Source organism: Uloborus diversus, chromosome 4, assembly GCF_026930045.1.
Source record: "Uloborus diversus isolate 005 chromosome 4, Udiv.v.3.1, whole genome shotgun sequence".
NCBI lineage: Eukaryota > Metazoa > Arthropoda > Arachnida > Araneae > Uloboridae > Uloborus > Uloborus diversus.
The window spans coordinates 192,449,389-192,477,195 of NC_072734.1; the positions used below are offsets into that span (position 1 = coordinate 192,449,389).

The window sequence follows — 27,807 nt, forward strand, 5'->3', positions numbered from 1 at the left end:
GAAGAAACCTGCATTTGGAGCCGTACAGAATACCCACTGCCTAACGCAGAAATAAAGGGTGTCCCAAAATTAACGCAAGATTTGAATTTGCCACAATTTTTGCTGTGAATTGTTCACAGCCACGGAAAAAGAACAATTTGACAGCTGGGAGTTTAGGGTTAGTAAAAATGGAGTGTTTTGCTATTATACAGCCAGCGAAACAATTCAATCACTGCATAAGGAATTTCCTGTTCGTGTACTCTCTCGTTTCGGTGATATGAATTGTACCCTAGATCGTGTGATTTTACATCATTAGACTTCTCCCTATGGGGTTATTTGAAGTCAAACGTCTATGTCAGTAATCCCACAACCACCTGCGCATTACCTAATTGCGATATCGAGCGCCAATAACAGTAAACCGCTTGACCCGCCCAAACTTCCATTATTTTTCAAATAATTGTTCGATAATGAAAACGCATTATAGAATCGAAAACGCTCCATTTGTAATAACCCAGATCCTCAGCTGCCAAATTGTTCTTTTTTCAAGATTGCCCACAATTTATTGCAAAAATGGAGGCAAATTCAAATCTTGCGTTAATTTTGGGACACCCTTTACAAATACAATCCTCAAGCAATGAAAAAGAAATTTCCAGGATCCGCTAATCTCGCTTTACTTCTCGTGAACCAGCACCTTGAGTTCACTTGGTATCACAAACGCTCAACTCTGTTCACTTAGAAGTTCTGTGAAAGAGAGTTCAGCTGCTGGTGAACTTCAGCAGTTAACATAAGACCCTAATATCGTTTCGCCTAGTCCGATTCACTTCACTCCTTGTGAATCAGGACTTCAACTCACTTGGTAACACAACGGTCACCTCAATTGATTTGGAAGTTCTGTGAAAGAGAGTTCAGCTGCTGGTGAACTTCAGCAGTTAACCTGAGTCATCGTTTCACTCAGTCACTGAAGTTCTGATTCACTTCACTCCTCGTGAATCAGGACTTCAGTTCACTAGGTAACACAAACGCTCACCTCAGTTGATTTGGAAGTTCTGTGATAGAGGGTTTAGCAGCTGATGAACTCTTCTTCGTAGGCCAAGCCTTCTCAGTCAAGAGGGGTAGATCTACCAAATGCACGAAGTAAGGCACTGATTCACGAGATGTAAACTGCAGTAACTGCTGAAATTCACCAGCTGAACTTTTTCACAGACTTTCCAAGTGAACGGATACCAGCGTTTTTGTTACCAAATGAACTGAAATGCTGATTCACGAAGAGTGAAGCGAATCGGACTGAGTGAAGCAAGATTAAGGGGTACCACATCCTACCAAATTGAAACCAAGGAAGAGATCTCACAACTGTTTTCCCTCACAAAACAAGACAAATTTCGTGCAATTACTGTCCAACAACAGATTGTATAGAATTCGCAAAACATCCAGTTGTTAAGATGAGTTTATCTGAATGAGGGGGAAAAGTAACAATTTGATGCGCGTGTTCCGCTCATTTGAATGAGACTCTGCTTAATTTAGAAGCTAGCATACATCTGCAAACGGTGACATCCCTAAAAACGAATAGACGTGTCCATTTCCGCCAGAAAACCGGAAGTATGCTTTTCCATACAATCGGTGGTCAGACACTGTCTTCGGTATTTATTACGTCTTGCTTTTATTATTTTGTTTCTGTACTTTTGTTGTAAGGCCCCTATATATACGAGCCGACCCATCAGCTTACGATCAGTCATTTTGGATCAGAGCGCGTTTGAGTGGTTGTCTTTTTTGGAAATTTGTCGCCTTTTTGGTGATTGTTCACGGTGAGCAATTATTAGTGACACGTGAATTGTTTATTAAATAAAGTATTATTTTTCACAATTTGGCAAAACCCAAAACTTTGCTCTGGTAACATTAGTTCTGCAACAATGGCAAATCCGATCCAAAGTGGCAAACTTAAGTTGATGCGCTGGCCTGTATATATAGCGGCTCTATGTCACCTCCTCGGTGATATATTACACTAATTTGACGCTAAATAAATTATCGTGTCAATCGTATCATTAGACACCATATTTGCATCTACTTTGTTCAATTCGCGCTCACTGACATCGCTCACATTCCAAAAGACAGAAAAGAATAACGACAGAGCCACACATTACAAAAAGCGATCTCCCCATCCCCTCCCCCCTTTTCATTCTTTGCTCATTGCCGAATCCAATCTGAGTGACACATTAAATTTGGCCGAGAACAGATTAGTCATTAAAGAGATAAATGATGGCCGGCGTTGCCGGATCCATTACGACGACGCGATTATAACGCGGCCCGTCCAACACGCGAGTTGGATTTCACCCGTTTTGTGTGAGACGGAGAAATTTATCTTGCACTTCTGGCAACCCATCCATCATGGACCTGTGACAGCCGTCTGTATGGACCGAAAAACACCTAGAGACATCCCTTTATTGAGAAACGGGGAATTTTGCCAAATTGATTCGGTCTCGTTCTGTCGGTGGAATTTCTTCTGACCTGTTATTTGCTATACCAGCGTTTCTTAATTTCTTTGATCTGTAATTTGTGGAACCCTTTTTAAATCCTTTTTTTTTTCGCGGAACCCCTTAGTGTATCTTCAGTAGCACACTAGTTTGAATGCTGCATTAAACGAGGTGATGTGTGCATCACATGACTTCCTTTTACTCCAATTTAATGTCATTTTCTCATTATTGGCAGTTTTAATATTATTCAATAGTTTACTCTCTAAATATCACCAACAGTGGCCAAATTGAAACCAGATTTTAAAAAAAAAAAAAATTTTAAATCGCCAAATTTGTCGCCAAGTTGGCAACAAAACTTGGCGACCAAAACACCGGCGATATATCGCCAAGTGTCCGCCAAATCATAACACCACTTGAGTTTACATCGAAATTAACAATGATTTCTCCTCGAAAAGGGGGCAAAAGACCCCTTTTGGAGCATACGAATGCAACCAAAAAAGAAGGTGCACAACAAGACCCCACTAGGAGTCTACGTACCAAATTTCAACTTTCTAGGACATTCCGTTCTTCAGTTATGCGACAACGTCAAAATGAATATTTCGGGTGTCTGTACGTTCCTAGGCACATATCTACGTGTGGTCAAGTTGAAAAAAAAAAACTCAACATTCATTTGGGGGTGAGCAAAATGGAAATTATGGCCAATTTTTGGGTGAAAATTTTTTTGCGAATACAATACTTCCTTTTTTGTAAAAGCAAGTAAAAATTGCTTACTTGCAACCATAGGCGTGCGCAGATCTTCAGAAATGGGGGTACCACTGTACCAGGAGGTTGAAATCACGCTTAGAAAGGCTCCCACACTCGCTCGCTTAAGGAAAATTTTCAAATATTGTGAGTAAAAAAGCATTTTTAAAACGTTTGAGGTAAGATATTAATGAACATAAAAATGTATAATTTAAGCCACTTTCGTATTAACTTCCATCTCTGTGTACTAATGGGGGTACCACGGTACCCCTGGTGACCCGCGTGTTCACGCCTATGCTTACAACAAGAACGAAAAATATTACAAATAATGCTGATTGTAACATTTTAATAACACATTTTAAAAAAAATAATAATTAAATGTCATTTTGATAAAAATATCGTATTCTTGTACTAACACAATCACAGGACACGACAGTCACATCGACAATGCAATTGAGTTTGCAATGTAAAATTCTCTTTGATGTGTCACTTTGATACTTCACTCAGAACTGATTCCAATCAAATTTTTAAGCGAGCATTTTTATTTAGAAAAAAAGAACGCGGGACCCTTGAGTGATCTTCGTAGAACCATGGGATTCCGCAGAACACAATTTAAGAAACGCTGTGCTATACTGACAATCATGGGCATATCGAGAGAGAGGGCAGCTGTCCCCTCTTTCAAATTAGAAAACATTTGAAACAAAATTTGAAAAAAAAAAAGGAATTTAAGAAATTGATTGTTGACGACTGCTTTTTTTTTTTTTTTTTTTTTTTTTTTTTTTTTGAGTCTTATTCATGGATTTAGCTCTAGTAACTTTGCAATTACTTGAAAGAATATATTGCTTCTTTGGGATCCCATTGAAAAGAAAAAATTATTGTTGTTATCGTAGCTTTTCTACTAAGATAACGCTAGAGCCATAAAATCCTAGAGTGCGTAAAGAAATACTACAGAAGCTCCCACAGTTTGAGAGGAAATTAATCAATTACTAGTGCAAAATGGTTATAAGTAACAAAAAGCTGTGTTTCTTATCCCGTGAATAATGGTCATTATTGTTATTATTTTGTGTGTGTGTGTGTGTGTGGTGTGCGCGCGCGATGTGCTTTATGGTGCTTTTGATTTCCCTAAATATGAATGGGAGTACATAAGGACTATATAAAAAGTTAAATTTCTTATTTTTTTCAGTAAATATTTTTTTGCTTGAAACTTTCAATACATTAAAGTGACAATAAAACCATTAAAATTCAAACGTAATGCATGTGGTGCAAAGCAAATGGATCAGCGGCGTAAACAATGTTTCCCTAATTAAGAGAGTAAACAAATAAAATCAATGTGTACACCAATTGAAAACTTATCCTCTTTTTAATAGTGTTTAAATTTTAATGATAATTTTATTTTCCCCAAGTGAAACTATGAAAATGCCGTTTCCATCTTTTTTTCCGTACAGTTTCAGAAAATGACTTAAAGTACCTAATCAAGACGTACCAGAAGTACACTAACCAACACAGGTACTTGGGAAAGTCAAAATTTCTAGAAGTACTGCATATCACTTTCGGATATATCGAGCCCTTCTTCATGAATAGAGGTAAGAATCGCTACTGTCCAACCACGGATTGTATGGAATTTTCAAACTTCCAGATAAGATGAATCTGTCTGAATGAGGGGAGAAAAGTAAAAATTTGATGCCGTTATTCCAGTCATTTGAATGAGACTCAGCTTCTGCAAAAGCTGACATCGCAAAAAAATAATCGATTCATCCACTTCCGGTTGCAAAACTGATGTTCGTCTTTCCATACAATCCGTGGTCAGACAGTAAGGATAGAAGCTTATTTTCATGAACGATATTTCATGAAGTCGAAGTATTGAAATGAACTTAAGATCTTGGTTCCAAAAACATCGAGTCATTATTTTTAAAAATCGTTATTGTCGAATATACAGTAAATAAAGTCGTCCGTGTACTTAGGGGACCAGAACTAAATTCATAAAACCATACTGCCGTGTGCAGGTAAACGGCAGTATCTGCAGAAATGAGTTTTCGAGATATTTGAAGAAACGCGTTTTGGATTCAGTACTAACAATTGGGAAATTTTGGAATTAGATGTCTTTTTCGCGCTTTTTTTTTTCAGCAGAAACCAAATAAGCGAGCTTGTACAATAAAGATAGCGTACAACAGATGACAAAAATGCAAAAAAAAAAAAAAAAAAAAAAAAAAAAAAAATGAGGAATGAAAAATCTGCAGTTACTGCCTTTTACCTGCACACGGCAGCATAAACGTTTTTTGATCAATTTTTCACAGGTAGAATGTCATTCATCATAAGATGTAAATTTTCGAAATTAGTTCACGCACTCTTTGCAATATTTTTTTTATATTTTCATGAAAGTATTACGCATACACTAACATTCACAAAGATGTAAACATTTCTTCCAAAAATACGAATTTGATTCATAACACACAGAGTTTTTCGTCACCCCTTACCTAACCTTCAGAAAACTTAACTGCATAGAAGAGATTCGTTTTGCTGAAATTTGAAACGAAAATACTGAAAATTAATGTAACATGATTATTCAAAGCAATGAACTTTTCAGTGTGCGCATGCGCGAAAGAAAGTAAGTTATAAATTTCATAATTTTAAGCCCAAGTAGATGTGGCAACTCATAAAAAAACTCCAATTTAATATCTTTAATTTCTTTCAAAAATACGAATGTTTTTGTAGAAAAGATAGCAGCACATGTCTAACTCGTCTACGAACAAAATTCAGTCGTATTGAAAAGCGAGGGAGAAATTCACGTTTTTACCCAATAAGAATTAAGTCACAAGTAGGGTATGTGGGGCAAAGTGAAATAGTTAAGATGACTGAGCGTTTTCAAAATAAACAAATTGGAAACTTGTTTTGAAAATTAAAGTCAATAAGGAAAGAAAATTGTAGTTTAAAACAAAACTTGCATTAAAAAAGTATTTTTTATTTGCGCCTTCAAAAAAAAGTAGACATTTTCCACTTTTTGTTTTTATGAGACAAAGTGAAAAATAAAATATTTTTCTAATGGAATCTTTTTTATTTGAATCATAAAAATCATTTCTGCTCAAATGAATGAGTAAATAAAAGGATGAATGAATAAATGTTAATGACACGATAAACGAATTAAAAAAATGAGTTATTTTCTGAAAAATAAAATAATAGTTTAAAAAACTAAAAAAACACGCTTTCGTAGCAAAATGAACTAAAAAGTGAAAAATAATCTTTGGATGATAGTAGTTGACCAATCACTTAATTTTAATGTAATACAAAAAAGCGTGGGGTGCTGTTTATTTACATTTTTGCTTGGACAACAAATGGAAGAAATTCAAGACAACTGATAAGAAGCCCCCCACGCTTTTTTTTTTTTTTTGGTATTACATTAAAATTAAGTGATTGGTCAATTGCTATCATCCAAAGATTATTTTTCACTTTTTAGTTCATTTTGCTACGAAAGCGTATTTTTTTAGTTTTTTAAACTATTATTTTATTTTTCTGTTTTTTTGTCTTATGTTGGAGAATTATCAGGCAAAATTGCAATTACTTCTTTTCGTAAAAGTCTTAATTGGGACTTAATTGACGAAATTATTTATAAAACGAGTGCGAGGTAAAATCTCAAAGTTAAGACAAGGGCACCCCGATGGGAAGCTACTGTGAGTCATCGATGTATGTTTGCAGAAATCATACCTATATTACTTTGAAAATTTGAGATGCATTTGAATAAAAGTTTTGTTCAACAATGGTCTGATCAGCAATGTATTTCCAATTGAAGGCTCACCTCAATTTTGGCATGAAATGAGTTAAAAACAATTATATTTCATGTTCTAATTACTTTGGAACATTGGAACAAATTTTGCCTGATGCAGAAAAATTAGAGGTTTTTGTAGATATTTTAAAATAATTTTTGCGAGCATTTTTTAATGTATTTTTTAAAAAATTTTCCTTTCTCACATTGTTGGATTTATGCCAAAATATTGATTAAAATTGGAGGACACTAACAATTAAAAGAGTTAATTAATTAATTTGATTATAAGATATTGCATTGTCATCGGGTCTGAGGTCGCGTGCCAAATCTCAAAAGAATCCGATCGCAGGAAGTGGGCGAAATTTGAGCTGCAAGATTCCGTTACAAGATACATACATACATACATACAGGTGAAGCTAATAAAAGCGTGTTAAAAAAAAGAGCCAATAAGAGAAGGAATGAATAGGAAAATAAGTGAATGAATAAATAAGCGAACTTTTAAATGAGGGAAAAAAGATGACTTAATTAACAAATGAATGCGAAAGTGATTTAACAAATTATTGAGTGGATAAACGGAATAAACTATTTCGCTTTGGCCCCTCATGTACTTTGACTAATTGAGGCAGTGAGAAGCAAAGGGATGTAAGTGGACATTTTCAAGTTTTGAGCAAAAAGCGTTTAAAGATTAGCTCCTAGGTAGGCTTTCATTGAATTTTTTCTAAATCATGCTGTATAGCAGCATCTACCAGGGCAACTAGTACCATCTCTTGCCTCAAGACAGAGGAGGGGTTCACCTACCATGTGTACTGGCTATCTCCAAATTTTTAATGTTGCCACTTGCATCCCTTTGCTTCTCATTGCCTCTATTGTACAAAATATTTAAAATACAAAAAAAAAAAAAAAAAAAAAAAAATTCAATTTTGACACCTGGAATTCAAATTATGTTTTTCGCAATCACGAGTGTGTGTGTGTTTGTTTGTTTGTGTCTGTGTGCAGGCATGAGTGTGTGTGTGTAGGCATGAGTGTGTATGTATGTGTATGTGTGTATTTGTGTGTGTGTGTCTATTTGTGTGTGTGTGTATTTGTGTGTCTGTGGGTAGTTGTGTATGTAGGCGTGTGTGTGTATTTGTGTGTCTGTGTGTAGTTGTGTATGCACGCGTGTGTGTAGGATATGGATGCAACCTGGAGACGGTTTTCGGTATAGGAGCAGCACCGTGAGGCCGGTCGACGGTGGTGCTGCAGAAGGAGGCGGGGGAAAATAAAATCATAGGAATTCAAAACAGTCAAACGAGAACAATAAGCAATGTGATTGTTCAATAAGCTTAAGATTAACCAAATAAATATTTCACGGAATGTTAGAAGGTCTCAATGTTTAAAATGTTAATTACAAGAACTTAATCATTTTAAAATAGCAATATGAAAAAAATTTGACTTGGGGAGAAAAAACAAACTATCAGTATCAATTTTTGAAAATTGCCTGTATTATCATCAGTTTTAATTTTTGGATGTATTTTCCTTGTCTAGATTTGACTAAATGTGCTAGTATATAGTTAAAATATCGCCAGATAGGTGGCGCTAAAAGCAGACTAAATATTTTACCATTTCACTTCGCCCCGCTATTTCACTTTGCCACACATTTCCCTACTTAAGTTTTGTACCAAAGGGGATATAAAACCAAAATTAAACAACTGCAGCTTCTCTTGACATCAAGCGATTTGCTTCACGATGACGTGCCGAAAAAGAATTATCCTGTGCGTTCTGAAATAAAACCTAAAAGCGATAAGTAACAAGCAAAACAAAACCTTGTTTTGAAATTACTTGAAGCTTTGGGAACTTACAAGTTGTATGGATTATTTAAATATTTATTTGCAATCTAACAATGGTAAACCGAACGCTAAACATAAGTGAAAGTAATGATAGCGATGAAGAAATAGAATTCGTAAACAATGGTTTATGGTAACTTATTACGTTGCAAAATTATGTACCGAAATTTCAAGCTGTATTTACATGGGAAAAATAGAAAAAACTTGAATTATTTTCAAATGGAAGAAAGTAATTTCATTTCGTTTTTTGTTTGCGCTGAAGGCGATAAGTCATACAGTTTAGTTCTAAAAAAGTTTAGCCATTTCTTCTTTTATTTCTAAATAACTTAACTAAGGATTTTATTAACCTTTCTAGTGTGCTATTATTATCATCCATAGAACATTGGGAAAAATCTGTATTTTAAAGGGGTCCAAGACACAAAAATCGTCAAATTTTGCAATTTTTTTTATCATTTGAAAAATTACTGGGTTTTCATCTGCTTAAAAGGACGTTCGGACCTTGTTTCTATCTTAATTAGAACGAAAGATATAATTATTTTGTTGCATGCACCTAACTAATGTGTATTTAACTTTAAAACTTTAAACGCGTTTTTCTCCATGATGCAATTTTTCCCGATTTCTTGCATTCAAACTCTTAAGTCAGGAACCGATAGAGATAAAGTAATAAAATTTGTGCATATCTTTTTCAAACAGTTACTTTAATTTTTATTCGGCGAATTTAAAAAAAAAACGTTTACTACAAAAAATATGATTTAAAAAAAAAAGTATCTTCGAATTTTCTTCAAATATTTTCTATTCCTGAATCAATATTTTTTAAATCGCCGAATAAAAATTAAAGCTTAGATATTTGTGCATAATTTTTTGAAAAAAAAATTCAAAATTAACCAAGAATATTTTGAGTTATAGCAATTTAAAGCAACCCCATTTTTTAAAAAAATAATTAAATTTAAATAAAAAAATGTCTTTAGTATTTATGTTATGATTTTGCTTATTAAATAGATCGTGAATCAGTGCAAAAAATTTCAAAACTCAAAAGTATTTATTAAAAAATTTTTCAAAATGTGTCCCGGACCCCCTTAAATCTTTACTCTTAGTTTTGTAAATTCAATTTTAAATCTTGCGTAACAAAACGGCGTTTTTATTTACTTTTTTTTTTCAAGACTGTAAAGCTAGCGTCATTTGGAAACAAGTTCTTCTTTCCACCTCTTTGAAGTTCTTTAAAAACCGAGAACAAATATTAAAATTCTAAACGTTTTTGCATATTGGAAATATAGGGTCCTACTCCAAGAAAAATTGGAAGCATTCCGCTTCAGATTAATGTCATAACTTCTCTCTCGAACCATTTCCGTTTACGAAATCTCTGTGCGGAGACGATTTGAGGGAGGAGTTATTGCGTCGATCTGAAGCGGAATGATTCCATGTGGGTGCCGGAAGTCTCTCAATTAGTTTAGAATTAAGACCAGTATCATGTCCAGCGCAGTTTCATTGCTTTAAAAATTGAAGGAAGTGAATTGAGGACTAACTTATCAAAACGGAACTTATCCATTTTCCAAAAATGTTCAGGAGGTGAGAAAAACGAATTAGGGTAAGAGCAAAATAGTTTATCAACTTCCCTGGGTACAGAATGGAGCACAAGAGCACAGCAAATCATGGCCCAGAGTAAGAAAAGTTTGTCTAAAAAAAGTAAGGAGATATCCCCATCTTAATTTTGGATCTGTGCCCTTTTGAACAAAAACCTGAACGTTGAGAATTCCAGTTTCACCAAAACTCGAATATTTTACCTTCTCAAATTCTCTTATCGAAGTACGTGAACCTAAAAGTAGTGGATTAAAGTATGAGGATTTTGGACATGTGTTCCTTTGAATCTAAAAGTCTTCGTACTACATATTCTTTCAGGATGTGCCCCCTTTTGTTCAAAATAAAACGTGCAGAGGACGGATTTGATCTCTTTTGATCAAAAAGCCACACTTTACCCTTCAATAAAAGGGGGTTTTCCACGTTTGGACTTCTTGAGAATAAGTGATTTGATAAAGGTCATCTGAAAGATTTAGAATATCATAAAATGAATTTTTCTAAAAAGTGGATACGTTCCCTTTTGATAAATTACTCCTCAATTACTATTCATTGAAATGATTGAATATAACTTGGTTTGAAAAGATTCATTGAATCTGCTCATCTCATTCTTGGCATTTCAGTGTTTCTTCTCGCCGACACGAACAAGGACGGCCGGATCGACGTCGAAGAATTCATCAGGTTGTTTTCGATCCTCCTCCGGGGTACGAAGGAAGAACAAATTGACTGTGAGTCCATGTTCCATTTTTCTACTTAGGAAATATCAACAGCTGGACTTTGGTTTTAGTGACACGTTTTGCTTCGACAATCATGGGCAGGGAGGGCAGTTGCTCCGTTTTGGAAGATAAGATCCGACTCCCACACTCGTACCAAATGTCACCAAAAGTAATTTAAAATTTCAATTTTAGGAGTTCCATTTCGAAAAGTTTTTCGAGAGAGAGAGCTACGTAGCCGCTTTTTTCTGCCCCCATCTAACCAAAAACAGCATGAAGTTTTTTTTTTTTTTTTTTAGGGAGGACTATAATTTCAAGCAATTTCCGAGGGGTGGGGGACTGAAAACCCTTGATGCGTCTATGCTTGCCCCTCCGTTAAGGGAATCCTGGGTACGCGCATTTCGATAATGTGTTTCGGGGAATTGAAAGTCAACTTACATTTTGGACGCACAGTAGAACATCAAAAATCCAAAAGTTAAATATTGAAGACCAAAAAAGCGAATCGTCGAAAAGTCGAAAATCCAAATCGTCGAAAATCCGGGACGTCAAAAATTTGAAATGTCGAAAATCTGAACGTCAACAAAAAAAAAACGAAACGTCAAAAAACAGAGCGCACATTTCAACTCAGCAGAAAATTGGTGGTTTTTAAAAACGAGTTAAGATCTGTTTTTTTTCTCACAGAAAATAATTCAACTTACTTTGTCTGAAAGCGTTGTATTTTCCATAAAATAATTCAATTTTTTTCCTTAAATTGCTGTATAATAGTTCCTCTCAGAGTGCATCCACTACAGTAAATATTTTCCCTTTATGTTCAGAAAACAATAACAGTGATTAGTGTTATTTTGTTTTTATTGAAAATGTAATTACCTATTGCAGTGTTATTGAATAATCACTTCATTTGATTAAATAGCACATAAAACGGCATTTGCTTGTTATTTTTGAAAATTCGAACTAATTTTTGCAATTTTGTGTTTCACTGTAATTTTTATTCATTTTATGGGTATCTTATTCTGTCTTCATCACGAATACTATACTTTATGCAGTTTGCTTCAATTGCTACGACATAAGCGAGGCCTCTCAACTCAGCAGAGACACCATCATCATTTTGTTAAGCCAAACCAGTGTCCAGGTAAATAATTGTCATTCTGTAACTGGGTTGTCTGGCGGATATACAATAAATAAAGTCACCCGTGCATTTATGGGACCAACACTAAATTCATAAAACCAAAAACGTTTTTTTTTTTGATCAATTCCTCATAGCTGGGAATAAGCTAAAAATTTTCGAAATTAGTTTACGTACTATTTGCAATGATTTTTTTATATTTTCGTGAAAATATCACTCATACACTAACATTCAAAGATGTAAGCATTTCTTTCAAAAATACGAATTTGATTCATAACACGCAGAGATTTTCGTCACCCCTTACCAAGGACGGATACAAGGAAAGGGCGATGGGGGCGATTGCCCCTCCCTTGAGGGATCTTACACAGCAATTTTTCCGAATTGAAGTCCTGAAATGCAAGTGTAGGCAATTTTTGAGGACGAAAAAGAAAGGAATGCGGTTTTGATCTCCCTCCCGGAAACTTCTCGGAATTGAAGTTTTAGAAAGCTAATTTTAGACTACCTTCTATAATATTAGTGGCAGGGGTTTCGAAGTATGCCTACGATAATTATTACGAAATTGAAGTTCTAAAATGCAATTTTAGAATACCTCTTTCGACGAAAAAGCAAAATAGGTTCAGGCACCTCCTTAGCTAAGTTTCTATATTTTAGTTGCTTTGGATAAAAAGGCTGTGGCAGCCTCTTCCATCCCCTCAAGCATGTATAAATCAAGATACGCGGTAAGAGGTTAGTTAAAAAACAACCGACGCCTCCTTGACACATTTCTAGATCCCCCCTTGCCCCTTAACAAACTTTCAGAAAGCTTGACTATATAGAAGAGAATTGTTGTGCTAAAATTTGAAATAAAGATACTTAAAATTGAATGAAACATGATTATTTAGAGCAGCGTTTCTTAATTTCTTTGATAAGTGGAACCCTTTTAAATATTCACTTTCTTCGTGGAACCCCTGTGTTATCCTAAAAAGCATAACGTGCAACATTCTAGTGATGGTTTATTTTCATTATAAAAGCGCTTTTTTGTTTTGAAAAAATATTTTTCGACCTAAAAAGACTAAATTAAAAATTTACTCGAATTTCTCTGAATACTATTCTACAACTCGTTTCAAAGAAAATTTTAAAGTTTTTATTTAAATGATAAGAGTAGTTCTGTTTTTTACTATGACAGATACATCCTTAATACCAGGCTTTCTGATGGAAAAACGTTGCATTCTCAGATCAGGTTCAGCACTTTGTCTGTGGTGATATTTAGTTTTGTTGAGAGATAAGTTGAAAACATAATTTTAGTTGCAAGTAGTAAAAATGCCAACATAAATAAATCATAAGGCATGACTTACCAGTGACGTAGCTAGGGTGGAGCGGAGGGGGTGGTCGGCCCCGGGCGGCATACCCTTCTGGCGGCGTAACGATTCAGCACCTTTGATGAGAAATAAAATCTAAATAACGAAATCATACTTTAAATCTATTACTGGAGGCAAAAATAAAAAACTCTTCGAAATGTAAGGTTTCGATATAACTATACAACTGCGCTTCTCAGTGTTCAACGTTGAAATATATCCGTAGTGAGCCCCCGAAACTTTCTCATTCTCTTAGCGTCCTCTGAGGTAGACTCAAGTTGTATTTTTAAAACTTAAATTTCGGAAAATATTCTAGAATAAAAGACCCCAACTTCCTAACACGTCAACAAAGTCTAAAACTTACTTCAGTTTCTATGAAGGTTCGGGAGATAACTCCTAAACGTCACTTTTAACTGCAATTTTTGATATAAATTCAGAAAATTTCTACGGGATAGGCGCCAGACACCAGTGACGGATAAAAGAGGAGGGTCATGACCCCCCTAAACCGTCGACAACAGTTTCTGTCCACATTGTGTTCAAACGCTTTATGTATAAAATGTGTAAACGATTACTGTACCTTTTTAATTCATTAAATATTTTAAAAAGTAAATATTTGAATTACTACTTCGTTTCACTGCTTATGACATTAATTGGCAACGTTTATCCTTAATTAGGGGCCTTATTCCTGGCCGATTTGGTGCTTTTTATCGACCTCCAAGCAATTTCAGAAGTTTTTCAAACCCAAATCCGTAGACAATTATTTGCGCACATTTTAAAAGACCGATTTTTCTGGGTAAAAGATGGTTTTTGGGAAGATCACTACGAGATGGTAGAAGATAACAAGGTGAGGAAGAGGTCAAAGCTATTGGAAGAACTCGACACTGGTAGTCTGTTGCCAGAACTTACAGTCGATTCTAAGGCTCCAATTCTTAAACTAAAGGAGAATCCTATATTACTACGGTGAATATTATAACTGTAAAAATTCAGAACTGTTAAAAGTTGTGTCGAAGTATTTGATAGTGATGGCAACTTTTGTTTATCGGAAAGAGTTTTTTCTCTGCCTGGTGGAATAGTCAGCGTTCATGAGGGGAAGGGTCATTCTTCAGCATGCCCCCCCCCCCCCGTAAAATGCTAAAATGATTTTCTGCATCCACCCCGGCCAGACACCCCCCCCCCCCTTCCTTTTTTAATAGGAAGAATACGGATTAAATTCTTTTCCTTTATACCTAAAATAAAGTTTTCAATTTTAAGTTCAATAATTTTCGATGGCTTAGTGTATTAGATGTCTAAATGAAAGGACGGCAAACAGAGGCACCTTCCCGGGTGGCAGAAACTGTAGCTACGCCACTGTGTCTCACATATAATTTGTTTTTATCACGAATTAAACTGATCTATTGCAGCCACGCGTTGCAAATTTGTGAGCAATCCCTCACGATTCGTTACCTATGAGAGAAGTATTGAAATTTGGTTTATTAGATCGCCGATAACTTTCTAAATTTTTAAGATACTGAACTGGAATTTTTATGAGTTGCCACATCTACTTTTGTTTTAAATTATGAAAGTGATGAATTCCTTTCTTTTGCGCATACGTACAGTGAAAAATTGTTTTAAACAATTATATTCTTCAAATTTTGGTATTGTTATGCTAAAATTTAGTTTTATATGCCGCCTGAATGTTATCGAATTTTCGAACTATTTGGTAAGGGATGACGGAAAAGTATGGTGTTATGAACCAAAAACTTTCAAGTATAATTTGTATTTTTAATAGAAATGCTTTTTCTTAATAGAATTTTAGCTTCTATTAAGAATGGAATAGCTTCTTCTTTTTATTTTTTATAGAAATCTTCGTGAATATTAGTGATACTTTCACAAAAATATAAAAGTGAGCTCCACATAGTAAGGAAACTTATTTCTGAAATTTATAGAACGTAAATATCGAGGTTCTTAATTTCTTCAATTTGTTGCTGATCCGTAAATGCATGGGTAGTTTAATTTTTATTGGAAAATGACAGCTGAAGCATACCTTTTATGTTACATGTACAAAACATATTGTTACGTCATTTCTTGAAAAATTCTTCAAGATGTGAATATTTGCAAAAAAAAAGGTGCAGTTTTGTTTATTTTTTTTTCCGCCACTGTTTTGAGAATCATGTTATTTTTTTTTTCTTGTAAAAGCAAGGACGTACCGTCTCTTCGTAGGAAGCATGACAATTTGATGTCATTTCCAAAACTTATGTTTTTATATGCTTTCAGCAAACAGATGCCACCTTGGAAATGAATTTGGATTTGTTGGACATGGTTTTGAGCAAAATGGTAAGCTTTTCATTCTGAAAAGTCGTGCATAAATTAGTAAATAAGAAACATCTTATATAATTAAAAACTGAGCGTATGTACCTATGTATGTATGTATGTCCAAGTTACTTCTCCCGAACGACAGTGAACTGACCATCGAACCAGGTATCGATGGATTCGTCATCTTCTCATCTTTATGTCTGGCTATTTAACATAATCCTCGATAATAATTAGCAGACATATCAATAAAAATTATTAATTATGACACTTGGATTTTGACATAAAATCCCTATTTTTCGAAGGCTTTCCTCCATTCAAATTATTATTCAGTGCTTCATCTCAACTTTCCATAACAATGCTTTTATTAAAATTTGTAGCGTGAAGAAAATCATTGAGAAGAGAAAGATGTGTTGCCATTTTTTTTCTCGAATATGAACAAGTAAAATTCTGGCATTTGTTTTAAAGGCTTTTCCTGTAATCGGAGGATTTAAAATGTTTCCTTTTTGGTCATTTTTCTGTAATCTACCGCAAAATTTCGCTGTTTTTTTTTTCCAAGGCTGAGTGTTGAACACGCGTCACTTGACATAACTTTTATTTTCGAGGTAGACCGTGCAAAGCCTGGCGAGCCAGCTAGTTTAATATATAAAAGTAGCAGAAATAAGAAAAGAATGTGCGAAAACACAAAAATCGCTAGTCATTCATGAAACTTTAGGTTACGATTTCTCTATTTTTAACTCATACTTTAAAAGTTCAGTGAATTTACAGGCATAAAGCTAGACGGCTAAAGTATTGCATATTTATCTAGAACTCGCTTTATTGCCCGGCGTACCATGCCCATCTCAAAAAAAGAAAGTTGCGTCCATAAGTGACGCATGTTCAGTAATCAGGCAAGAAAAAAAAAATGAATTTTCGGTATCTTCAATTGAAAACTTGTTTTTCGCAATCACGAGCGTGTGTGTGTTTGTGTGTATGTACGCGCGCGCATGTGTATGTAAACGTGTGTGTATGTATGCGCGCGTTTGTATGTACGCGCATGTGTGTGTATGTAGGCGTTTGTGTGTAGGCGTTCATGTGTGTAGCGTAATTTCATGAAAACCGGCCGAACCGTCTAGACGCTATGCGCGTCACGGACATCTTGACATCCAGACTTTCAGCATTATTATTAGAGAAGATTTCATGAAAATCAGCCGAACGGTCTAGGTGCTATGCGCGTCACAGAGATCCAGATTTTCAGCTTTATTATTAGTAAAGATAATTGAGGAGTTTAGTTTCAAAACGAATTATATCCACTTAATAATAATTAAAATAAAAAAAATAATAAAAAAAAACGATTTTTGTGTGTTTTCAGAATTTTTAGTATAAGCCGTGTCGACTCATGAATTTCTTTCTGCTCGAAGAGTTTTATATCTACTGTTAAAAAATGCGTCAACATTGGTTTTATAACCAAAACGGTGTATATCCATCTCCTTATTTCTCGCCAGATCTTTTACAGCAAAGTGGAACCTATCCCTCATTTATCGGTATCCACTCATTCACTTTCATATCAAAAGGGCCCATATCCAAACTTGAATTTTCCACTTCTAATTCAAAATTAGTTCACAAATAAAATAGCGGAGCGAGGCACCGGCTTGTGCAAGTCTGTTATCAGTTAAAAAGGGCGACCTCAAATTGTGATTATTAAATAAATATTAAATAATTGATATTACTATTCAATTGTGTAAAAATGATTTAACTGCGATTAATTGTGATAAAAATTGTGATCTATTAATACCTACAACGTTGTTATTGAAATCGGCTTGGGTGGTTTCATTGTTCATATTTAATTGAATCGAATGTCTTTTTTTTTTTTTAAAGTTCAATGAAAAGAACAAAATAAGTAAGAAAGAATAAAGTAGAGTAAAAAAGTAGTTTAAAAATATATATTAAAAAATGTTGAATATTTTGTTTCAATTTTAAAGTTTATTTCTGAAGAAAATACGTGTTTTTTTTTTTTTTTTTTTTTTTTTTTGCAAAAGTGATGATATCCCCTGTTTTACATTAAAAAGGAATATATCTTACTACTATTATATACGCGAAAGTTTGTCTGGATGTATGGATGTTTGTTACTCTTTCACGCAAAAACTACTGAACGGATTTTGATGAAACTTTACAATAATATAGCTTATGCCTCAGAATAACACATAGGGTAGTTTTCGTCCCGTTATGGGGGGCAAAACCCCCTTAGGGGGGCAATATAACACAATTTTGGTATAAATTCTCTAATATGGGGATGAAAAGATAGTTGCACATATTAACATTATATGTCCATCGAGAGCTCTGATTTTTCTGCTGAAGATGGCACCTGTTCGAAATTTCTAAGTAGAATAAAAAACGAGCTATGAGTTTTTTAGTTCCATGTTCGAAGGCTTTCCTCAACTCAATACAGTATTTAGTGTATCATCTCAACTCCCTGTCGATAGCGACAAATGTTGTATTATTGACTATCTTTGCTTTTCGTGACCGTTCAAGGCTTTTCTCAAGTCAAATCTTGCACAAAGCTAGATTTTTGCACAAGATTGGCAAATAATACATGGATTTGGCTGATTATTTTCCATTTTAATGCAACTTTGAGGCAATTAATGCGTTTTTTTTTAACACGCTTTTATTAGCTTCACCTGTATGTATGTATGTATCTTATAACGGAATCTTGCAGCTCAAATTTCGCCCACTTCCTGCGATCGGATTCTTTTGAAATTTGGCACGCGACCTCAGACCCGATGACAATGCAATATTCTATAATCAAATTAATTAGTTAACTCTTTTAATTGTTATTTTCCTCCCATTTTAATCAATATTTTGGCATAAATCCAACAATGTGAAAAAGGAAAAATTTAAAAAAATTCATTAAAAAATGCTCGCAAAAATTATCTAAAAATATCTACAAAAACCTTTAATTTTTCTTCATCAGACAAAATTTGTTCCAATGTTTCAGGGTAATTAGAACATGAAATATAATTGTTTTTAACTAATTTCATGCCAAAATTTAGGTGAGCCTTCAATTGGAAATTCATTGCTGATCAGACCATTGTTGAACAAAACTTTTATTCAAATGCATCTCAAATTTTCAAAGTAATATAAATATGATTTCCGCAAACATACATCGATGACTCACAGCCCCCATCGGATGACTTCCCATCGGAGTGCCCTTGCCTTAACTTTAAGATATTACCTCGCACTCGTTTTATAAATAATTTCGTCGCCTGATAATTCTCTAACATATGACTAAAAAACAAAAAAATAAAATAATAGTTTAAAAAACTAAAAAAAAACACGCTTTCATAGCAAAATGAACTAAAAAGTGAAAAATAATCTTTGGATGATAGTAGTTGACCAATCACTTAATTTTAATGTAATACAAAAAAAGCGTGGGGAGCTTCTTATCAGTTGTCTTGAATTTCTTCCATTTGTTGTCTAAGCAAAAATGTAAATAGATAGCACCCCACGATTTTTTGTATTACATTAAAATTAAGTGATTGGTCAACTACTATCATCCAAAGATTATTTTTCACTTTTTAGTTCATTTTGCTACGAAAGCGTGTTTTTTTAGTTTTTTAAACTATTATTTTATTTTTAAAATTTATTTGTGTTGACTGGGTATTTAATCGATCAGTAGGAATCTAGCCAAACTTTTTTTGTGGAATCATTTCAATAGCTAAGGCATTCGGCAATTTTTTCAACAATCGCTGTTTGTGAAGCTTGAGAATACGCAATACTGTTTTTCGGTTTTCACCATGTAACCAAATATCGCCATTTCTTTAATATTTCTTTCTTTAAATTTGTTAACACGTAAAATTATTCGCCAACTAAATCAAGAAAATCTATAAACAGCACAAAAACTTCCATTAATTTTTCTTTGCGCACAATTTCAAACAATTGCCAAATTTTTACTATTTATTGGAAACATTTCGGGTAGCAACATTTTATAATCACCAGAAGTATCTCAGTATTTGGCGACATTATCTCTTCGATTAAAATGAGTAACACACAGTTTTACAAAATAGGGAGGGGGAGCCTCATTTAAGGTATCCCATTACGATTAATGCAAATTGAATAACATTTTAAATCGCAGTAAGGGATTACAGGCGGCTACGTTTTTTAAAAATTTGTACTTCAATAGCAATACAGAAAGTTTTAGACTATGTTCGAAAAAAAAAGTTAAATCTTTTTAAACAAGTAAAGTTTAAATTCATATTTTGAAAATTCCTCAAATTTGTATATGTTTATGTATCGTTTTTTTCGTTTCTAAAAGAGTACTATTTTGTTCTTCATACTTATTGCCATTTTACTTTTATGGGTTAGAAAGGCGCTCTATTTTTAATCACGTCAAAGCGGTGTGTTTTGAGTTATTTCAGTTATAGCAGAGAACAAATAAAAGTAGCGATTGTTTCTCATAATTATTACAGACCCAGGCAACGCCGGGCGTTTTTGCTGCGTACAATTATCTGGTAACTAAATAAAGTTATGAAATAGAATTGGCCCCTCTACCCCCCAGTTACCGTCGAATAAAGATTTATTTTTCGCCGGGAACAGCCAAATACATGCAAACATTTTCTTTATAGCGTCTTCTGTTCGGAATTAAAAATCATATCTTATGAATATAGATTAACCAAACATTTTCGCAGTTTCATAAACTTGGCAAGTCTCTGGCGAATGTATGGTACTGTGGTCCTTTGGCGATTAATAATGGATTTGGATTTATTTATTTTTTTTACATTTTAACGCTGCTTTTAATTGCAAAAATATAAAATGAAACTAAACAAAATGACATTTTAAAAACTTATTTGATAGGAAGAGGTATGATAACGTGTTCGGGGCGAGTGTTCAAAAATTTGGGCGCTACAGCTATTACAAAAGTTCTGTTAAAATGTAAAAATTCCGCCAAATTAATTTTGGTAAAAAGACCATTAAGTACTATGAGATATTGAAGTTAAAATTAATCCGCCAAATTAGTGAAGCAACACTCTTAAATAACATTAAAACTACTATTAAAATGTAAATTAATCCACCAAATTCATTTTTTATTTCCAATCTTACCAGGCGACTACGTTAGTGCATTGGCGAATTATTTAAAATTTTTATGAAACTTTTCATTTTCTTTTTCCTGTGTGTATGTTTAAGGGTTAATGATGCTAATTAGGATTTTGTGGAATTAAAAGTCCCTATTTTAATGGCGACTATAGAGAATATTGTTCTTTCTTTCTTTTATTTTGTTTTTATTTTTTTATTTGTTTTTTTTTTATCCTATCGGACCTGTACTGATGAAGATTTTTGGAAATAATTATGACTGAGATCATCAGAGGGAAATATTATTTGAAAACGCTGATAGAGACCATTTAGTACAGTAAAAATAGGGGTCGGACCCAAACATCCAAAAAAAAAGAAGCTAAACCTGGTGCAAATTGTTTATTACCCTCCCAATAAGAACAGGTAAAAAGTCCCACCCCATTGTGCGTCGGGTTTTTGAATGGGGGGCATCTAAAAATTGCTGTTTTGGGTATTTTTCCAGAATTTTTAGAGTAAATTTAAAGTGCGAATATTATGTTATACTAAATTTAAAAGCATGAAATTAAAGTTGTTTGACCCCCAAGAGGGATGACGTAACCCACCAATGCTACAGAGCCCCCCTATCCCCGTAAAACGAAACAGTATCCCCGAACCCCCCTCCATACATTTCATATGGAAACATTATTTTATGCTAAGTTAAAGTTAGAAATCGAGTGTCTCCATCCTCCAAGATCGATGGTGCACCTCCTCTCAAAGCTACAGCACCCCCCCCCCCCCCTCCGTCAAATAAAATAAATCCTCACCCCCCCCCCTTTATTTCAAGTAGAAGTATTATTCCATGCAAATCTAAAATGCATTAAATCAGGACTGTCCACCCCATAAGAACATAGCTCATCTCCCAAAACAAAATTATATACTAAAATATTATCCTCCCCCCCCCCCCACCCTCTCTGATGGTGCACATTTGATTAAATGACCAGAAAAATTACGCTGACCTGTTTTTTGCTTTCAAATGATTTCTCCTAGTCTTGTAACAAAAAGTCTTCGTTATCAAAATTTTTTTTGGAATCTAGATCCTCAGCAAAATCGTTATTGTTGCAGCTATGTCTAACACCGTTTGAGCATATAATTGAGCACTTCAGTCCACTTTCAGACTTTTCAAACATTCACTATATCCAATGAACCCCTCAGAGCAAGCACAAGATTTGAGACACAGAAAGTCTTCTAGAGCAGAAGGCTTGGCTGTTGTAACAGGACGCAGATTATATTTCTCTGGTGCTTTCTTTGCACCCATCAAAAATGACACTAGCTTTCCCATACTTACAAGTTACCTATACACTGCATTGCTGGAATATTTCCTTGAAGCTTACAGATCATTACCAAAATATGACCAAGCAGGTATCTTCCATTTATTACATATGAGGCAGTCAGAAGCAAAGGGATGTAAGTGGCAAAATTAAAAATTTGGAGATAATCAGTACAAATAGTTGGTGAACCTCTCCTCTATCTTGAGGCAAGAGATGGTACTAGTAGACCTGGTAGTTGCTTCTATACAGCATGATTTAGAAAAGAAAATCAATGAAAACCTACCTAGGATCTTATCTTTAAACGCGTTTTATTCAAAACTTGAAAATGTCCACTTACATCCCTTTGCTTCTCACTGCCTCATACATGACACCAGCTGTTCGTTCTATGATGGTGGGTGAACCTTTTGCTTCAGATAATAGCACTTTAACGATACAAGATTTCTTTCCTTTTGAAACCAGATTCATCGAATACTGATAGATGATCAGCGCATAACTCGTACCAGAAGTTTTGAACAATTTATTATTCCATCTTTACTGTTCATACCATTCGGTGTAAAAGATGGTTTGGGCTTACACATCTTTACAGATAGTAACTACTCTCGCAACAGAAGCTAAAGACATAACTGTTTACCTCCTTTGCAAAGAAATGCCATAAAATTGTTTGCCTTCAATATCCTTTGATGTTACTACCCGAACGTTAAAGGTCTCATTATTGTAACTCATCTTATCATCAGCGAGCAATACCACTACCAACTTGAGAGGGAAGAAACTTCTGGGAGCTTTAGAGACGGATTGTGATTTCCAAAATGGGAGACAAAAAGGTGTAAATATTTAGCATTCTATTGTTGTATTGCTCATTGCTCTCATCAAGACTTGTTCTATCGTTGAATCACTACAGGTTCTAGACCACCTGAATTTGTCACTGCGTTAGATCGTTGGATAGCTGATGTTTTAGCTGATGTTTGATGTGATCAAAAAATTTTTTTTATCGCATAATATACTCAAAAGTTTGAGATAGTGTTGCAAGTATATGTCTGCATATTTAGCATAATTCACATAACCAGCTGCGTAAGAGAGAGGTAGCTCGGTGTTTGCCAATGAGAAAACCCCCACCGACTTAGAGGGTGCAGAATTTCAACATTGCCTGTCTCACTATTGGCAATTTTGGCTTGTCCCCCCTTACGGTGATGGCAAAAGATTGTAGAAAAGTTGAAGTAAGTTAATCAAGAAGTAGGGAAACTTTGGTCAATTTGGACTTTTTTTTAAGCTGCACAGGAATTTTGTTTTCCAGCGCTCTAAACAGTTTAATAACTCCAATCACAAATAATTTGGTTACTGAGCTCGCTTAGATCTTTTAGAATTATCATTCTGATATTACCATATCATTGTGTGGCATTTTGTACTTCGGAAAAGTTTGAATCAGGGAAATCTTTTCGTGAACTTCACTGCAACAGTTCATTTTAGAATGTAAATTCAGGGTTCCCCCCCCCTAAAAGCGATGGCGCACCCCTTAAGTGTGACGGAGTATCCATCCGGAATAAAAGCCCTCAAAAAAGAAAGAAATACCCTTTGAAAAAACTGCCTTAAAAATTTCAATGACGCAAAGCTGTTCCATTAGCCCCCCCCCCCCCTCATTCCCTCCCCCCCGCCTGCGCACCCCCTCTTAATTAGAATTTTTTTCTGTGAGAGTTTATTATTTTACTATTATAGAGTGGTTTCTGCGAGGTTTGAGAATTTTTGTTACGTAATAGAAGTTATTTTTATTTAAATAGAGGATTATTTCGTTCCCCCCCCCCCCTTCCCCCCAAAACCCGACGCGCAAAGTGCTGGGACTTTTTACCCCTTCTTGCTGGAAAGGTAAGAAGTAATTTGCAACAGGTTTCACCTTTTTTTTTTGGATGTTTGGGTTTGGCCATTTTTTGGCCTAATTTTACTGTACTAATTCTAATAGAGACTTTTGGGGATTTTTCTCTTTCCTCATTTAAATGGGAACTTAAAAAAAACTTGTCCTTACTCTGATTTTAATGGTTTTTTCACTCTGAACTTTTTGGTATTGTAATCAGGATCGTTTACGTTATTTAGAAACAGTTGATTTCCTTCTAATGGTGATTTTAAAGGTTTGATGTTCTCACTCTAAAGAGACATTATTAGAATCAGGATTTGTAGTGATTGTTGACCATATTTTGCGACGATATCTCCGGTAAGAAGCTATACATTACAGATTACACAATAATTTAGATGGCCGATGAAGCGCTGGATATTATTTGACGGAGATCGGGATTATAAGGAAACTGTTTCACTTTATTTAAGAATAATTGACCTCACTCGAATAGGATTTTTTGAGAATTACCCAAACTAACTCTTCTGAACGTTTTCGTGATTTATTTTGTGTGATTTTTTGGGTGTCTTTCCAGTTTCACCGACATTTCATTTACTCCCCTTCCCCCTGATTTTCAGTTTTCATCATACCTTTTGATATATTTAGAGGGGCGGGCAATATTAAATGTCAGCGAAACTGGAGACAAAACATTTTTTGGTAACTATTTGACCTCTGCCTGTGTTGACCGTTAACTTGAATCGATTGAAAAAAAAAAAAAACTACATCAACGTGAGCGAAGCCGCGGGTAAAAGCTAGTCCAAAATAAAATTGGCAATTTAGGTCTGATGAGATTAAGGGGAAAATTCCTAGACTTATGATGCCAATAGTCACTTGTTATTCTACCAAAACATTGTGAAAAATTCATAATTCTAACAGTTAGTGTTTGTGCGAAAAACGTTTTTTTTTTTTTTCGTTTTGCCAAAAAAAAAAGGTAAATAAATAAAACTGGATATAATCCGTTTTGAAAGTAAACTCCTGAATTGTAAGTTTCGACTGAAAAGTCGGTTGAGTTTTGGATCACTTGGTGTATTTTGCAGCTTCAATGTGATTAAATTGAACCAACCCTAGAGCTGAAATCGGCTTGAACGTTTTCTGTTTTATTCCCTGGCCAGGATCAAGACGGAGACGGGGTTTTGTCCTACGAAGAGTACAAGAATGCTGCCTTGAACGACTGGCTGCTGATGGAGGTGTTCGGACAGTGCTTGCCGGATTACAAAGTGGGTACTCACTCAACGGAACAGGAGTGCCCCTCCCCCCAAGTTCGATAACGCAAATTCCCCCCCCCCCTATTTTTTTTCAACCCTCCTTTCCTTGTTTATTTTTTATTTTCTAGCTCTCATTTTTATTTAATTTAATTTTTTTGATATGTTTTATTTCCTATCCTATCCTATTAAGAGTCACAACTGACTTCAACTGTATTTATGTCGAGGACTGCATACTAAGTGCCTTGCCTCCATTATTTTATATACCGATAGATGGCAGCACCATCACCGGATCGAACAGTTAATGAGAATTTAGAACTAGTCCAAGAGCTAATAGCTACCTGGTGCTAGCACCCCCAGAGGTATCGTTTCACTTGGAGGACATTGAGACCACGAGCATATTTAACGTCGCCCAGTCCCCTTTAATGACGACGGTGGGTCTTCGACCAGCGAGGATCGAACCCGAGACCCTCCGGCCCCGAGTCCAATGCCTTACCGATCAGGCTACCACGGCCCTATATGTTTTATTTATTTTATACTTTTTATTTATTTGTTTATCTATGTTTTTTTAATTATTGTTAACACTATTTTTATTCAAGAAGAAAAGTTCTGTGCTACCGCCAATGACACACACAAACTAAATAAATAAATGAAATATAATATAGAGTAGACCGACCAGTGAATGAACAGTTAAGCACAATTTCATTTTTTAAAAATCCTAGTAATTTTAAATTCTATACTATACAGATCGTGATAGCTAAAACATTTTAATTGATCTCTGTACATATCTCTAAAAAATGGCGGGAACTTAAATGGTACCGCTTCCGACTTTTTTAGGTGTTTAAAGAAAAAATGGCGCAACGACCCAGTGAATGAACACCTCGAACCAGTAAATGAACACAAATTGGTCCAGTGAATGAACATGATAAATTTTGATTCAAAAAGAAACTAAGTTTCTTTGAGATCTATCTATCTATCTATATCTATCTTTTTATATCTCTATCCATCTATCAATATACCTTTCTATCTATTTTTCTATCTATCTATCTACGTATCTGTATCTAGCTATCCATATATCTATCTATCTACTTATCTATCGATCTATCTCTCTATCTATCTACTTATCTATATATCTATCTATATACTTATCTATCGATCTATATCTACTTATCTATCTATCTATCTATCTATCCAAAGTAACCAACCAGGTGTCAGATAGCTTAGAATATCAATGAAGAACGCTTTTGTAGTGAATTTATTCAGAAAAAAATTTTTGGAAGCTTATTTTTTTAAAAAAATGACGCGCTGTTCATTCACTGGGTGGTGTTCACTCACTGGTCGGTCTACCTTAAACAGAATAAAATAAAATAAACAAATTAAATTAAAAATAAATCAATAAATAAATTTAAATAGATAAATTTAAAGTAAAAAAATCATCTCCCCCCAAAAAAATTGATAACGCAACTTGCACCATTATCCCCCCCCCCCCCGTGGGGCCTCCTATAAACTACTACATAACGTAACTGAGTAGGTTTAGTTTTAAAGAGTCTCGCGTTTTGTTAAATTAGTGTTTAACTCAGGATTTGGTGGGTTGCCAGTTACGTTATGTAGTTGTTTATAGGTGGCCCCGAATTCAAATGGTTATTAAAAACTTAGAGATCGTATATATTTAGTTAGGTATTAAAATAATTTATCGTATAGTAATTAAAATCAGTGTTTATTTTATAATTGGATGTTTAATTTAGTTGATTTTTGTACTGGAATTGTAAAATAAATTTGATTTATACGTTTGATTAGGAAATCGTATGCAAGTATCACCATTTATTTTTTAGTCCCTCTTTATTTTTTGAAGTCTTTTTTTTTTTTAATTTGAAAATAATTTTTAAAACTTGTTTATTGCAGAGCTATGTGGCTTTCGTAGAAAAGATGGAAAATCACGTGGAGCCTAAATAAATGGGGGGGGGGAAAGAGAAATAAACTGTTAAAAAAAAAACTCCTGCATTTCGAGATGAACTGCTGGATATGAGTCAGCAATGCATCCGAGGTTTCTATACTGATGTGACACTGAACTGCAGAACGTTGACGCAAGTTGTGTGACACGTAAAATCTTTGTGTATGTATCTATTGTAATCTTTTAGAATATCATAAATTATTTTATCTGAGAATTGTCCTATTTCTTGTGGTGACGTTGAAATGAATGCAAATTTGACAAAAAAAAAACCGTTAAAATCATGTTTATAGGAATGTTAATACAACTATTTGCTACCTGAACTCAGAACTGCGGAGTATCACCAGTAACACTGAAATCTTTCTTATTATAATAATTATCAAAACTACTGTTATTAATAATTTTTTACTTTTTTATTACTTTTTATGTATTTATTTGCTTGTTTTACTATTATTTATTTTTTGCAAGCAACGATTGCTTAATGTTTTCTCTGTAGCGCCATTGGCAATGGGGTTGTTTCCTGTAGTCAAAAGTACTAATTTTGGTCACTGAAATTGATGGAATAAGTAAAAACACTAACATGTAGTGAGAAATAACTTTCATTTTACCAACGCTTAATTTTTAAT

The 27,807-nt window shown here is 34.4% G+C and overlaps 1 protein-coding gene across 1 annotated transcript; it reads left to right on the plus strand.

Annotated features, from left to right (window-relative positions):
- Positions 1 to 4,184: 4,184 nt before the first annotated feature.
- Positions 4,185 to 27,186, plus strand: LOC129221076 (calaxin-like). Its single transcript, XM_054855513.1, has 7 exons — positions 4,185 to 4,194; positions 4,634 to 4,771; positions 10,964 to 11,068; positions 12,097 to 12,182; positions 15,764 to 15,823; positions 25,144 to 25,248; positions 27,136 to 27,186. The coding sequence occupies exons 1-7, from the start codon at positions 4,185 to 4,187 to the stop codon at positions 27,184 to 27,186; spliced, it is 555 nt and encodes a 184-aa protein (XP_054711488.1).
- Positions 27,187 to 27,807: the final 621 nt, after the last annotated feature.

What these genes read in the sequence shown, in the direction of transcription:
- LOC129221076 (XM_054855513.1), top strand. An exon ending in GCCCTTCTTCATGAATAGAG is followed by an intron (nt 4,772 to 10,963) that starts GTAAGAATCGCT and finishes TTGGCATTTCAG; the next exon opens with TGTTTCTTCTCGCCGACACG. An exon ending in TAAGCCAAACCAGTGTCCAG is followed by an intron (nt 12,183 to 15,763) that starts GTAAATAATTGT and finishes ATATGCTTTCAG; the next exon opens with CAAACAGATGCCACCTTGGA.